This window comes from Haliotis rubra, unplaced genomic scaffold (assembly GCF_003918875.1).
Source record: "Haliotis rubra isolate DU_JTF1 unplaced genomic scaffold, ASM391887v1 Scf7, whole genome shotgun sequence".
Lineage (NCBI taxonomy): Eukaryota > Metazoa > Mollusca > Gastropoda > Lepetellida > Haliotidae > Haliotis > Haliotis rubra.
Window position 1 is genome coordinate 776,540 of NW_025767412.1, and position 15,946 is coordinate 792,485.

The 15,946-nt window shown below is 40.6% G+C and overlaps 1 protein-coding gene across 1 annotated transcript in view; it reads right to left on the bottom strand.

Annotated features, from left to right (window-relative positions):
* LOC124258637 (protein piccolo-like) overlaps positions 1-11,098 on the bottom strand; it is a 78,002-nt gene extending 66,904 nt beyond the window's left edge. The window contains 1 exon segment of the mRNA XM_046692708.1: positions 9,796-11,098. Within this exon segment, the coding sequence (XP_046548664.1) occupies positions 9,796-10,166 (371 nt within the window). The 5' untranslated portion in view covers positions 10,167-11,098.
* Between the last annotated feature and the right edge of the window lie 4,848 nt (positions 11,099-15,946).

Genomic DNA, 15,946 nt, shown 5'->3' on the forward strand with positions numbered 1-15,946 from the left:
AAAAGAAAGCTGCACCCTTCTGCAATCGATAAGACAAAATAAGACAACTGTTTACCACAAATCTTTGCTGTCAATATTTTCTGTGAACAGAGTCGGACGCAGCTGATTTGTCGAAGGGAATATTTGATCGTACAAAACACTTCTTAAACACTTGACACGCAGTACGAGACCGTAAGAAGATGCTATCACGGAAATTGGGACTCACGTGTGCACGCTTTTGTCTAATGAATTGTTGAAGGGTTTCTTGGAAGCTCAAATGAAAAAATCACGCAATGGTCTTGAATCTGAAAGGTCGACCCAAATGTACGATTCAGACAATAAAATTGGTTACAAAAACGAAATCTGATTTCAATAAAAACACCATTAAAACGTTTCGTTATAAGGAGGGAGGTGGTGAAAGGTTGCGATTGGAGTTCAAATTGGACACTATTTCAAATTCAAATTCCAAAATGATATTCAAATGTGTAGCTTGATACACACGTACACAATGGACGTAATAGATCTCGCAATGATATTGACTCCTTGGCGTTGTGGGAGACGCAGAAACGCAAGAGAGAGCGATAAATCGTCAAAAAATAAAATACGCAGATCACGTAGGAAAAGAACTGCAAATGAGCGATACATATTTGTCGTCACGCAGGATTCAAAGGTGATACCACACGCTGCCGCAGGCAAACACAAGCCAATCAAATCGCTCGGTACAACCACCCCAGTCTCGTGATATACCAGGGGCAAGTAATTCTGAATTTACGTCAGGAATGATCACATGACCTTTTCTGACCTCCCGGAGGAATCTTAGCCAGCAATTTTTGTAATAGGCTCCCCAAGCCTCGGCTATACCAAGTCCCTACACCACCACCGCCAACACGTATCGATTGTGACCAGCGGAGACCCGCATTAACTCTTCGAATAAGCCCATTATATAGGCAACGTTGTGGATCAGGTCCAGAAACTATCTGTATTGACAAACTGAACACACATCTGATGTAACGCGACAGCCCATGTTGTGCTAATAAATACAAGCCATTTCACTCATGTCTTGAGGAATCTAGTCCTGGCTTATAAGCTTCCAGAGACAGTTAAAATCATTTTTCGAAACATACGATGTAAATTTGATTGATTTTAGAAATACAGTTTTAGTTATTTCAACTTAAAGATTCTAGTGCTATCATCATGAGACACTAAATATGTAGTCGGTTTTTTTACCTAAAACGAAGCTGAACGAATATGGACATTACAGACTCAAATACCTCATGCTTCATGTGAATACTTTATACCTTATGTGAATACCACATACCTCATGTGAATACATGTCTCGTGCTTTTCAGGTGGACAATTGCCTTGCCTGTGTGTGTGTTTAGGGCAGGATACAGGAATCATCAACACTTGACAGTGACATATTAAATATTATCTTGATAACTAACCGCACAACTGATATTTCATATGAATATGTTAAAGGGATTTGTCGAATATATTTGCATGTAAAGTTCCCTGAAAATCAATATCCAACCATGCAAGGATCTAAGTTTGCATGTGTCCATGATGTTAAGACTATTCGAACAAAAGCGACAAACATGCCAAAAAAATCACTGCAGAGTCGATTGTACAATTCCGACTATATAATGAACATGTGTTTATGAAACATTACCAAACTGATGATATCAGCCGTTCCCGAAAAGGTGAGCGTATCCTGCCCCACCGGTGCCACCCCTCATAAACACACGCAAAGGCTAGTCAATTTACCTGAAACAATATTGGTCAGTCGTGCTAGTAGTAAGTCAAATGAGGAATTGCATATCGGACATCGTTTCTGTCAATGATACGTCAAATTTTGATACTTTATCCACATGTCTACCATAAAACATTTTGAATTCAAGCTTGTATGTTTGGCAGATATTTTCAAAAAAACAGAACACTATGCTTATGGCGAACTGACGGATATAACGAACTGTTTTTGGGTCTCGGCCACTTGCTGTATATTTTAGTCGAAATGCATATAACGAATTACAGTTATAACGAAGTAAAATTAGCGGTCCCTTTGAATTCGTTATAACCACCGTTCTCTACTGTATGCATGTTACCGTGGTGACAGGTCCACCTGAATGCATAAGGGAATGCACATAAATGCATGATTCCTAGTATGTAGGCCACGCTTTCCTGATACCAATACTCCCGGATTCACCAGTGTTTGCGGTAACACATCGGCAATGGTGAAACCATCGACCTCCTAATTTTGTTATAAATAATCAAAGAGCCCCAAAGCCTTGTGTCAATAACCCGTCAACCTTCAACACAGCGATCTGGCTTATCATAATGTTTGCAATATATATTGGCCGTGTAACCAGAGAAGGAACTAGGCCCTGATTGTTGTGTGTATGGAATCAATACAAGAGGTTTGTGTGAACACACTGGTAAAATAGAAAGTGAAATAAGAAAAACAGCGAGGCTCGTTTACACTGCCATGGCGACTCAATCGGTGTGATGAAATGGCTTAGTTTACACTTAGTCATCTTCGTCTATTCGATTTTGTTGGTTTTAATAGTTATTTAGTTGTGATTGGGAGAAGTTAACTCTATATTTGGAGAATATACCTCCTCATTGGGTTAATTGTCTGCGGCACCGTAAGTAGTAACGGTTGAGGTGAATTTATGTAACGTCGGTTAAGTTTCTTTGGCATTTTTACGGTATGAGTTGTAGTAGCAGTATTTGAAGTACTAGTACTAGTGGTAGTAGTAGTAGTAGTAGAAGTAGTAGTACTAGTGGTAGTAGTAGTAGTAGCAGTAGTAGTAGCAGTAGTAGTAGTAGTATTAGAAGTACTAGTGTGTAGTAAGTAGTAGTAGTAGTAGTAGTAGTAGTAGTAGTAGTAGTAGTAGTAGTAGTAGTAGTAGTAGTAGTAATTGTAGTAGTAGTAGTAGTAGTAGTAGTGGTAGTAGTAGTAGTAGTAGTAGTAGTAGTAGTGGTAGTAGTAGTAGTAGTAGTAGTAGTAGTGTAGTGAGTAGTAGTAGTGGTAGTAGTAATTGTAGAAATAGTAGTAGTGTAGTAAGTAGTGTGGTAGTGGTAGTGTAGTGGTAGTAGCAGTGGTATTGTGTAATGCTGGTTAGTGGTACTAGTAGTAGTAGTGGTGAGTAGTAGTAGCAGTAGTGGTACTAGTGGTATTAGTAGTAGTGGTAGTAGTGGTAGTAGTGGTAGTAGTAGTGGTAGTAGTGGTAGTAGTAGTAGTGGTAGTAGTGGTAGTAGCAGTGGTAGTAGAGTACTGGTGGTAGTAGTGGTAGTGGTAGTAGTGCTAGTGGTGAGTGGTAGTAGTAGTGGTAGCAGTGGTAGTGTAAGTGTGAAGGTGGTGGTGGTGGTGGTGAGTGGTGCAGTATTAGTACTAGTGGTGGTAGTAGTGTAGTAGTGGTAGTGAGTGGTAGTAGTAGTAGTAGTAGTAGTAGTAGTACTAGTAGTAGTGGTAGTGAGGGTGTATTAGTAGTGGTAGTGAGTAGTAGTAGTAGGTGGTAGTAGTGGTAGCAGTGGCAGTGTAGTAAATACTAGTCCTAGTGGTAGTAGTGGTAGTAGTAGTAGTAGTGAGTAGTAGTAGTAGTAGTAGTAGTAGTAGTGAGTAGTGAGTGGTAGTGGTGGTGGTAGTAGTAGTAGTAGTGGTAGTGGTAGTGCTAGTGGTAGTGGTAGTAGTTATTGGTAGTAGTGGTGAGTGAGTACTAGTAGTGGTAGTAGTAGTAGTGTGGTAGTAGTAGTAGTAGTAATTGTAGTAGTAGTAGTGCAGTAGTGGTGGTGGTAGTAGTAATGTAGAGTAGTAGTGGTAGTAGTAGTAGTAGTAGCAGTAGTAGAGTAAGTAGTACTAGTGGTGAGTGGTAGTGGTAGTAGTACTAGTAGGTAGTAGTGAGTAGTGTAGTGTGGTAGTGTGGTGGTAGTAGTGGTGATAGTAGTAGTAATTGCTAGTAGTGGTGGTAGTAGTGGTAGTGAGTAGCAGTGAGTAGTAGTGGCAGTGGTAGTAGTAGTAGTAGTAGTGGTGGTAGTAGTGGTAGTAGTTAGTGCAGTAGTGCAGTAGAAGTAGTGGCGGTAGTAGTAGCAGCAGTAGTAGTAGTAGTAGTAGTAGTAGTAGTAGTAGTAGTAGTAGTAGTAGTAGTAATTGTAGCAGCAGCGGTGGTAGCAGTAACTGTTGTATTTGTAGCAACTGCTAGTCGTGTGAGTAGTCCGAATGGTTTGTTTGCTATTTTGCTAGTTGTTTAATTGCACTCAGCAATATTCCAGCTATATGGCGGCGGTCTGGACCAGACAACCCAGTGCTCAACAACATGAGCATCGATCTACGCCATTGGGATACGATGACATGTTGACCAAGTCAGCGAGCCTCTCCACCCAATCCTGTTAGTCGCCTCTTACAACAAGCATGGGTTGCTGAAGATCTAACCCGGATCTTCACGGGTCAATTTAGTATTGATAGCAGTAGTGTTAGTAGTATCAACAACGACAGTAGCTGGAGTGGTAGTGGTTGTTGTAATATTAGTAGTAGTAGTAGTACATGTAGTCGTACATGTAGTAGTGGATATAGTGGGTGACTGGCCCACAGGAGGTCTACTTGCCCAATGTAACATGCGTGTAAAACACCACAGACAACACAGATTTCACACAAGGATTTCAGAAGCTGTCATATCTCGCACACGGTTTCTAAATACGACGTTACTTTAAACTTACAACCAATAATGACTATTTGTGTATCAAATCTACAAAAATAACTTTCATAAAAAGATATCATAAAGATTGTGAAAAACAGTCCTTTCTGACGCATGCACATCTAGACGAGAGTTCAAGACGAATACGGCAGACATATCATGTCACACGTAATGTCAATGTGATTCCCAAATCTAGACCGTAAAATATAACCTCCACAATACTTTCCAGAGAACAGATCCTACAACGTATATCCTTTTTAAAGTGGTATAGGGTTTCACATTTGAGTGATTAGACCATAATCAGAGTTGAGGCGAAATATATTTTATGATTCACCGTATGAGCAGAATATATTTTGAATATATGCATACATTAAACGAAGTCGTTCAAACATGTGCTGCACTCTTCTTTTAAATTCTACCATGTGGTATATTGACATTTTGCCATTTGTGAAGCCCTGGTGTTGTTCTCACGTAGAAGGCAAATAAAAGGGACAGGACCATTTCATGAGCATAAATAACGGCGAGATTCCTTTAGATGTACATTAGAAATATAGTATTCAACATCCAGTAATGACTTTAATGATTTGTAATAAGATAAATGTGCTGATTCATTAATTTTTCTAAACATATTTTGTTTTGCAGAATCTACAAGAAGTCTTTGTTTAAATATAGATACAAAATCATTTATACTACCAACTTCTTGGCTTACCCACACAAAACCAAATCCATTGACCACTATCTGCCATACGGAGTCCATAGTGCGATTCTGATGAGCATGTGTTTATGACTCGCTATCACATAGTGATGATATTGAGCGTATCCTGCCACACCGGTGACACCTGTCATAAACACATGCAAAGACTAGTAAATTCACCTGAAAATAATCGGTCAGCTAGTAGTGCAAGTCAAATGAGGAACTGAATCAGGCATCGTTTTTGTCACACATGTAGAAATAACATATAAAATACCTTAAAATGTTTACCTAACCAACTGGAACATCAAAAATACAAATCAAATTAAAGAAATGCATCAGGTATACCTTTTGTCATTGATGAGTTAAATTTAGTAATATCTTCCACATGTATATCACATAGCGTTTAGATAGTTTTAACAAGGCCTGGTCATACAACGTTTGAGCAAGAGTTGTAAATAAAATCTCTTTTAAAGGGCAAGTTGTATTGTACCTCAAAGTCGCGAAATGACGACACCAAACCCTGGAGCATCAGTGTGAAGCAAACCTAACGTCATGTGCCATGATCATCTTGGATGCAACGTATAGCTCATGGTGTCAGTATTCGTCGGAAAGATATGCTGAGTTGGCATTTCTAGTTGAGGCAATGTCTTAAAGAGTCTCTTCTTCCAGCCTCTCAAGAAGTAAATTCCTACACTGTGCCAGTCATTACACTGCATTATCGGCCCAATCTCCACCCACGCTCTGTCTAATTAACGTCAAGCCTCAGATCGATAATGTTCAATATCAAACCCTTGTTATCAATCCAACCTTCTTTTCGACATGCGCCATGTATACTGTGCGCATCGTGTAATGGATCTCTGATACGACGAAGAGGTCACCTGGAGCGCGTATCCTGTTGTGACGTGTCGGGTTGTCACGGCTTATCCGTCCAACACACTTGTTGAATCAGCTTGAGAACGTTGAACGTTGCTAACAGATATTTGATATTTTTCGTAAAAATGAAATATCCTCATAATACTTGGTACGTTTAACAAAGGACATGGGAAACCACAGCGCTTGTCATTTAAAAACACGTACATTGCTTTTAGAGACGACATATTTGTGGCAACCAGAGTTGCCTGACAGATGTTATGACTATTGATAAAACAATGTCAATGCAAATAAAAATGCAGTATCAAAATGGGCAATAAAAACAAAATCTTCTTTTTACTGACATTCATTCACAATAGAATGGAAACTACTCCGGTGTTTTAACGTAAATTTAGGCCTAAGAAAGTACAGTGTTAAAGGCTGGGTTTGACCAATAAACACGCAAAAGTCCGGCTATCTGATTGGCTAGTCGCCGTCTCTAGTATGGACATTATGACGTCATAATGGTTGATATCACTTACTTCATAAATACGTCATAAATATATCTTGTCGCAATTTGAATTAAAACACCTAGAATATGACGTCGGAGTAAGATCTCATTACCACAAAGACACAAATATCCACTGGCAATAATTCGTGTGAAATCTCAACCAAAAGCCAAGAAACGTATCGACAAAGTTGTGTATTTTGTATTTTCGTATGTGTTAACTAGTGGTGATAATTTTCATGTGTCAAATTGCACGGACGCCTCCGACGTTAGGGATTTTACAAGCTGAACATTCGCACAGGCACCGCTGACTCCGGTATTGTGATGTACAAGTCCATTCATGCAATTCTTGACATTACGCCCAAGTCTCATATGAAGGATAATTTGTTTGTGGACGTTTCTTAATGCCCCTCTCTTGGTGTCTCACAAAGTGCTTGTGATAGTTTTTCATTGTTTTGTTTGTTTGTTTATTCATTTATTTATTTGTTGTTTAACACAGCCCTCTGCAGCAATATTACAGCTACAGGAAGTAATGATGGCCCGATAATCCAGTGATTGACAACGTTAGCATCGATCTACGCATTTGCAATACAAGGACATGGATCAACAAAGTCAGCGAGTCTGACCATTCCATCACATTAGGCGCCTCCGAGGACAAATATGGGTTGCTGAAGACTAATTCTAAGCCGCATCTTCACAGGGTCGCGGTGTTCCAAGCTATCTGCGTAGAGAGTGTTGGTTTTGGCGTCATAGATCCTTCTCTAATGAATTTCAGAAGACCTCTTTAACGATGTGAATACAGAATACTGATGTACTACTTTATCGGCTGGACGGACTGAACGATATATTCCAGGGTACGTTCGAGATGTATATAACTTTCAAAAGGGACATAATTAGATTTCGTAGAAACGTATCATGAGCGACTGAGTTGGATATTGCCAAATCTTTCTAACCCAAACTCAAACAGTAGCGAAAACATTTCCGATTTTTTAAAACCGTATTATGTGTATCAAGTAGGTTTAACGATGTTTTAAGCAGTGTCCAAAGCAGATTATGGAAGTAAATTTACATATAGAACCCGAAAGTAAGATAACAAGTCTATCTGGATTATTGATAATATGCCGGAACATATTCAGATGGTGGCAGTTTAAGAATGAAATACAGTGCAACTTGACATTTGGTGTTAATAAACAACATGTGACGTAAGTCAGTATTCCAAACCTTCATTCAGAACAATCACTGGTTAACTTCAGTTTATTCTGACCTCAGGTAACATTTGTTAATCTTTATCCTTGACAACATCCTATTTATTTACCGGTCGCTGACATTATTACATCTGTTAGTGGGAGATAATGGTTGTGTAGAGCAGATAGTTACACAACTAAGCCGGCCTGTGTTCCTTAATGACCCTAGTGATGGGCTGATGTAACCTCGTCCATACCGGTCCCTGGTCGATACGTTACCGGAAGTGCTAAAATAACTGGTAATGACGGTGCCCAGAAAGAGGCTGTGGAGGTTTAGAGATTCTATTTCTTATAATATTTGCCATTGCTATCATCATATTGTAATCTCTCCAAATATATGTGATACGAAAATAGCGTAAAGACATTAGCAATGTTAATTCACTAAAGAACAATATCGCAGATAATTAGAATTAGTATACGTGTGGTAAATAGGTGATGGCCTGTTTTTAACGTTAAGTACATGACACTGTTCAACATACAGTTCATCCAAAGTATAAAAAAACTATAATTATACGAGAAATGTTTTATTAAAAGACTCGTCATTAACATTCTTTTGAGGATATACATTTCTTAGGACTTTATAATGATTTTGACTGTTGTTTAAATCTCTAGAATATTGTATCAATGTGGAACGCCATGTCATGTATCTAGATAATCACCTTCAAGGTCATTCACGATTATTTTCGTTTATTGATCCGTGAAAATAAGTCACTTAACGACAAGCCAATAGTACAGTGGAACAAGGTAATTTTGATGGTTCAATATCATTTAGTTCCATTAAAGATCCATGGTCCCAAGAGACCGATCACAGTCGAACTATAAATAATGCAATACCTTGATGGAGTTACCGACACTTCTGAAAGACATGTTTGGGAGTAGGCGGGTCCATTTTGGGATAGTCTGTAGCAATTATCTTATTGACATTTTGTGTTCCAAGCACTGATAATACGTAACAAAGGATCTAACGGGACAAGGTTTGTCACAGTTGGGAATGGTTGGGCAGATGCTTTGATGACGTCATAAGAATCAGCAGGGGGCGGAACATCAACTTTGGCAACAATGAACAATGTATCTGTTTGATTGTGTGAACGATTATTTGTAAGAGCAGGCTTTGGTAGGTGTATGAGTGACTTCGGGCTTTGGTGTGCTTAACAGGCTTTACATGTTTCAGTTAACCTAATAGTACAGATCGATAAACACCAAGAACCGTGCCATACTGACGTGACGTGATGATACACTTGGAACATAATACTTGTTTAGCAGTAACAACTGTTTCAGATTGACTTCCTAGATGTTTATGAATGGTATATAATTATACTCATATTTTCAATGTGAATTAATTATGCTTGCGTCAACATAAAACAACCGTTTCTGTAGAATATTAATACGAAAATATGAATTCTAAAAGATTTACTTTTGAAAGCTTATGAACCTGCTACTATATATCTAATGAGCTTATCCATGATTTCACGTTGGCTTCCGCTTTCATGTGGATCGCTGCTGGCTTAAAGACAGCAATGAAGGGATCTCTTTTGCGTCTCATAGCAACGTCTTACCTGACAATCAAGGGAGAAGACTGTTCACATATCCACAGAAATACACACGTGTGACAAACAATGGAAATTCCTCAGCTGAACGACCCGTGAACGGTGACTATATCCACATGCTGTTTATCATTGCTGACACATGAAGGAGTGAATCATCATTTCTGGCTGAAACCATTGGTGGACGCTCAGCCGTTAAACGATTCAGAATGCGCGTGCAGAACACGCGCTGGAAATCAATAAAAACACACGCTTAAGATGATTAATTTAACATGTGAGATCTTACCTGACCCGCATCTGCTCTTGAGCTTGCATATTCTTGGCGCGATCCATCACGCTCTTTATCTTGGCAACTTCCTCTGGACTTAGGTGGCTGAGATCAGGCTCGGGCGGCAACGTCGGGGAAGGCGCCCTTGTGGAGGGGACAGAGGACCGGGGACGGGACCCCAGGGAATACGAGTACATAGATGCATACTCAGAAAGTGGTGTGCTGCATTCAGACGAGTGAGCACTCCCCTCGTTGCCCATTACTATCTGAATAGCACGGATCACTAGCACTAGACTTGAGAGGAGAAGAAGGCACAACAGAGAGAGAGAACAGTACGATGTGATGAGTAAATCAGTTCTGGCCGAAACTAACACCCCTGGATCATGCATAGACTTCGAGATTGCTTAACCGTGTCGGTGAAACATGACATTACGTCGCGATGGTCATTGTGACAGTATTAACGTCGGCGGTTCCTCATTCCAGGGTCCGGTCGCCATCTTGGGATTCGATCCGAAATTCCCCAGTACCAATGAGACCTCCATCTTGTAACAGTATTACTGGGGTGTCCATATCATAGGAATGTCTTTTCACGAATCATTTACATTGTCGTCTGCTACTCTAATGACGGTTCCCGGCTGCTTGGCGCGTGACTCACACTTTCCCGCGCTTTCTCACAAGAGCAGACGACACTTGAACGATACGTTCAGCAGAGGCAACACAACCTTCTGCTGCCGTCCTCTGTAGGAAGACTTTCCCTACTGCCGTACACTTCCACTGGATCGATAAGAACAAGACGGTTTCTGGAGCTCGTTCCTGCCTTACTGTCCTCGCTTCATTGTGTACCAGCACACTGCGGACAGCGTCATATGATTTCTGTCAGGTTCTCAACTACAGCCGAGATCAATACCTATGGAAGCCACGGGCAGTTTACGTCACACGCCTAACTTGTGAATCGAAGTCGTGAGCTGGGATTCCGTCCCCAATATATTGCGACCGAGTTCTCCAATTATGCTAACGAGCGTCAAAGACATGAAATATGGATGGCGAACCGTTGCAGTTACTGAATTTCGTATCTCCACTCAGTAGTATAATGCGCGATACAACACCTATGGTGCCACTCAGATTCAACCTTATTCTTCCAATAATCAAACCGCCTGTGTAATGCGCTACAGGAATATTCATCAGTCTTTCCAACAGAATACGCAACAGTGAATTCCGTGATTCCAAAAGCTGAATTCACAATGACCAATGTCAATCGGCTGGTGGTATCGATTGGGTTTCTTGTTTAGGTCTAATCAAAGCAGCCCTCGGCGGTCACATCTGTCAACTGCTGTAACGGGTAGATCAACTGTTGGTCGCGGCCTTGAAAAACGCCAGGGGGCATTCTAAACGCCATTGTGGTGAAGTAGAACGGTGCTTGAAACACCTACTAACGTTGCAATCACAAGATACAAGTCGAGTGGGAACAATTGACGTCCAATAACACCCACAGTTATCTGTAATAAACATCAAACTGTTAGACATTACTGTGACGTATTTGGAGATCACACTTTGGCTTTGACCTCGGGGACAATGGTAATTCTATTTTTGCTGTCAATTTTGTTCTTACCGTTAATTTTGTTCTTGTTGATAGCAGGTATGTGTTCATTGGTTTAAACTGTTACATCGGACTGTTCAGTGGGAAGTATTCAAAATTAAGTCTGTTTGTTTATAAAAGAACAACATGTATTCTTGACGATGCATGATGGGTTTTTGCATTTATCTCTGTGCTTTTGTGATGTAAACTATTGCCAAGCGGCCTTCTTTAGGATGGATCTATGGTATTGCTTTGAAGTTTGAAGTCTGTTGAAGTTTGGGTGGTCATATATGCCGATTCATTACTTAGGTACAGTGTGAGAGACCATTTCTGATGTCTTCAGTCGTGGTGCTAAAAGCGGCATAGGGCAGAACTCACTCACACACGTAAGATATAGGTAGATAGGAAGAGACTCTGATTTTCTGAATGGGTGAATGCTATTCAATCGATGTCATTCCAGGTTTGTCGCGTCAACATATACGAATCCTGACCAGGCAAAGACAGTTACTGAAACGTCGCAGAGTCTCATCAACAGGTCTCGAGTTTTTGTCAGCAGTTACAACAGACGTGATGTTTTATGGACCAACTCTGTCGTTAGCCGAATATATCTTTTAGCTCCAAATATCTCTCACCACATAGACTCTATACCCTCGCCCTATCGCCTGTTTGGTACGCATCAGAAAATTCACATCTTTGTTGTTCATGAACAATCAACCAAGTTGCCTTGGTTGACGATCCGATCATTTGGATATTACCACAAGAACGTTTAACCGCTTGGTAGCGACCTATGCTGACACGGAATCACCACGAAAGATACCTGAGTGAGTGGGTGGTTGAGTGGATGGGTGGTTGAGTGGGTGGTTGAGTCGGTGGTTGAGTGGTTGAGTGAGTGAGTGAGTGAGTGATACAGTACAACCAGAAATGATTGAGAATGTAAAGATTGTAAAAAAAATTTTTTCACTCATTACTCATGTATTAAATGTGAATATTAGCAGAACATAACTCCAGATTCAAAGACAGGTGAACAGTTAGTATTTTGTCATGTCACAATGGGCAGCTATGCAGGCTTCAATGCGGCAGGGCATACTACTGATCAAAGAAGTTAGAAAGTCGTGGTCCATGCTGTCCCAATATCGGACTACCTCTTCTTCTATTTCAGCAAAATTTGTCAGATTTTTCTTATTGACACATTCCTTCATTAGTCCCCAAACATTTTTTTTATTGGATTTAGGTCGGGGCTATAGCTTAGCCAATCTAATAATGTCATATTTTGGGTCCGAAACCATGCCTGTGAATGCTTTGAACGATGTTTTGGGTCGTTGTCCTGCTGGAAAATCCAAAAATGTCCATAGAACACGTGAGCAGATGGAAGTAAATTTCCCTCGAGAATATCTGTGTACCGCTCATATTCCCTTCAAATACACAGAGGGGCGTTGCCCCTAACACAGATATGCCACCCCACACGTTAAATTTCGGACTGTACTTTGGACGCTGATACAAAGGTTTTTCAGTTTGTTTGGTCCAGAATTTCAGTGTATTAGGAAACAGCCACACAGAACTTTCATCTGAGAAAATCACATTGTCCCAGTTAACATTTCTATACTGTAAGCACCAGTTCAAGCTTCGCTCCTTTTGTTCAGGTTTCATGATCGGTGATGGAATTCCTCGACGTTTCTGCCAACCCATTGCATGCAGCTCAGTTTTAATTGTCTCCTTACAGACAGCCACAGTTCCTCTATCAATCATATCCAGCCTTAAGTTTTCTAAACTCCTTCGTTTGTTTTTAGAAACAAGAATACCAAGCTGACTCCTGTCACCGACAGTCAATTTTCTGGGCCTACCTGCGCCTCCCTGGTTCTCAATGCCATATCCATTTGCAATATTTTTCAAAACACGATAAACAGTGGACAAAGGGATGCCTGTTCTACTTGAAATCACTTTAGCTGATCAGATGTCCTTGTTATAATACTCTAAAATCAACTTCTTCTTCTCTAAATCATCCATACTGAGGATCACTGAAAATGTCGTCTGCTAGCAAGTAAACAAAGGGGGATAACTCTTCACAAACTAATGAAAAAGGATTAACGGAGTTGTCTCTCTTGAATGAAACCAAGCACTTGATAGCTGGTCAAGGCTGTTTATACTAGAAATCCAATTAAACATATTCCTAAAATTCTCAATAATTTCTGGTCGATATTGCAGGAATATTGCTAAAACCAAATGCACTCACAAGCTCACTCATTCATACTGGGCACACTACAGAACAGCTCAATTTCGGCGTTATTAGCATGGCAGAAAGTGCAGAATTTCTGCAAGCTGGGGTTGCACTAAAAAGATGAACTACTGTCTACTTTAATATCGAACAACCCATGAAGATCCGGGTTGGAATTGGTCTTCAGCAAGCCGTGCATGTCGAAACGGGATCGGGTGGTCAGGGTCGCTGACAGGTTGGTACATGTCATCGTATCCTAATTGCGTGGACCGACGCCATATTGCTGGAATGTTGCTGAGTGCGACGTTAAACAACAAACCAACCAACCAAACCAATATCGAACAGTTTGACTAATATAAATTGGTTATTGTTTTAGACAAATCTTAAAATGATGAAACAGGAAAAATATGTGATCAGAAAAGCAATATGACAATAGGTTGGAACAGTGAGACAGGATTTATCAGCCATGCACACATGACAAAATAACATTTAAAGTTATTAAGTCGTCTCAAATCATATGCGTAGCCTTATATTATAGAGAGGGCTGTGGGGTAGTCTTGTAGTTAAAGCGTTCGCTCGTCCACCGAAGACCCGGGTTCGATTCCCACATGGTTCCCACGCGTTCGGTTCCAATTGAAATTTAGTCGCCATCAATTCAGTAAAGCATGTCTCTGATTTTCAAACACACTAGGGTTATCTCCTAAATGGGCTTGTATGATAATATGATACAGGTGCACATTACTAGTCTTGAGGCGGTATGGTAGCCCAGTGGTTAAAGCGTTCGCCTTTCACGCTAAAGACCCGGGTTCGATTCCCAGTATCGGTACAATGTGCGCAGCCCATTTCTGGTGTCCCCGACTGTGATATTGCTGGAATATTGCTAAACTCGCTCAATATATAATAGAGGCTACAAATATGAATTTTCGAACCGTGTGAGGTTCTCGTGTTGGAATAGGTTCTTTAAAGTTGGTCGTTCCAGATGACTAAATGGATTGGATGGTCAGGGTGGGTGACTTTGTTGAATGATTGTCATTGTACCCGGGGACGGTGAGGTAGCCTAGTGGTCAAAGCGTTCGCTCGTCACGCCGAAGGCCTGGGTTCAATTCCCCACTTGGGTACAATGTGTGAAGCCCATTTCTGGCGTCCCCCGACGTAATATTGCTGGAATATTGCTAAAAGCGGCGTAAAACTAAACTCACTCACTCATTGTACCCGGCGGGTGGATCGCTGCTCTATATGGTGTTGACCATTGGATTGTCTGGTCCAGACTCGATCATATACAAACCGCCATCATATAGCTGGAATATTGCTGACAACAGCGTTAAGCACCAAAGAAATAAGGATTAGAGTGGTGATTGTATTAGTCTGCAGCCTGGGGCTCTTTGCTTATTAGACTTGTCTGCACTTGACTTTGGTCTACTCTTGATGCATATTCTCATGAAGGTTCCGTGTTAGAATTGGTCTTCAGCAACCCATGCTTGTCGTAAGAGGCAGCTAATGGGATCGGGTAGACAGACTAGTTGACGTGTCATCGTATCCCATTGACGTAGATCGATGTTCCGATATTCAGATTCGATTATTTGGAGACGGCGGTCATATGGCAGGAATATTGCTGAGGGTTGTGGTAACAGAAACAAATCTTGAAGAATCATCCTTATCAATGTGACTTGAGCGTTGTGCATATATCTATCCCATTATTGACTGATTTGAACACGCATGATGTCACAGGAACCCTGAATAATAAGGGAGCACTTGTTTCTGACATTAAACTGGGTGAGTGTTGTTTTACGCCGCTTTTAGCACTATTCCAGAATATCACGGCATGGACATCAGAAATAGGTGTTTCTACATTAAAGAAAAGCCCCTCCTAACCTCTGTTGTTTCGAATTGGCACGGATGGCTTCCCTCCTTGCGGATCTGTTTCTTTATGCATATGAATCAGAATTCCTGCTTGGGTTGGCAAAATGAAAACAATGTAATCTGGTCATGAGGTTTAACTTAAGCTTCCGGTACATCGATGATCTAATATCGTTCAATAACCATCAAATAGCCAATTGCCTTCCACTGATTTACCTGAACTTTAAATTAATGAGACAAGTGAGACCGCCTCAACTGTTTCATAGTTATGTATAAAGATCCAGAGTGACAAAAACAACTATCCACAAGGCCGCATGCCTAAAAGGGATGATTTTAACTTTCCAATAGTCAACTTCCCTTTCATGTTGAGCAATATTCCAACAGCTCCAGCTTTTTGTGTTTACATTTCACAACTTTTGAGGTACAATCAAGCGTGTTCTTTTTATCAGGATTTCAAAGAGCGTCATACCACTCTTGCTGAGAGGTTGTTTGATCAAGGTTACAACATTCAAGGCCTCAGTAAA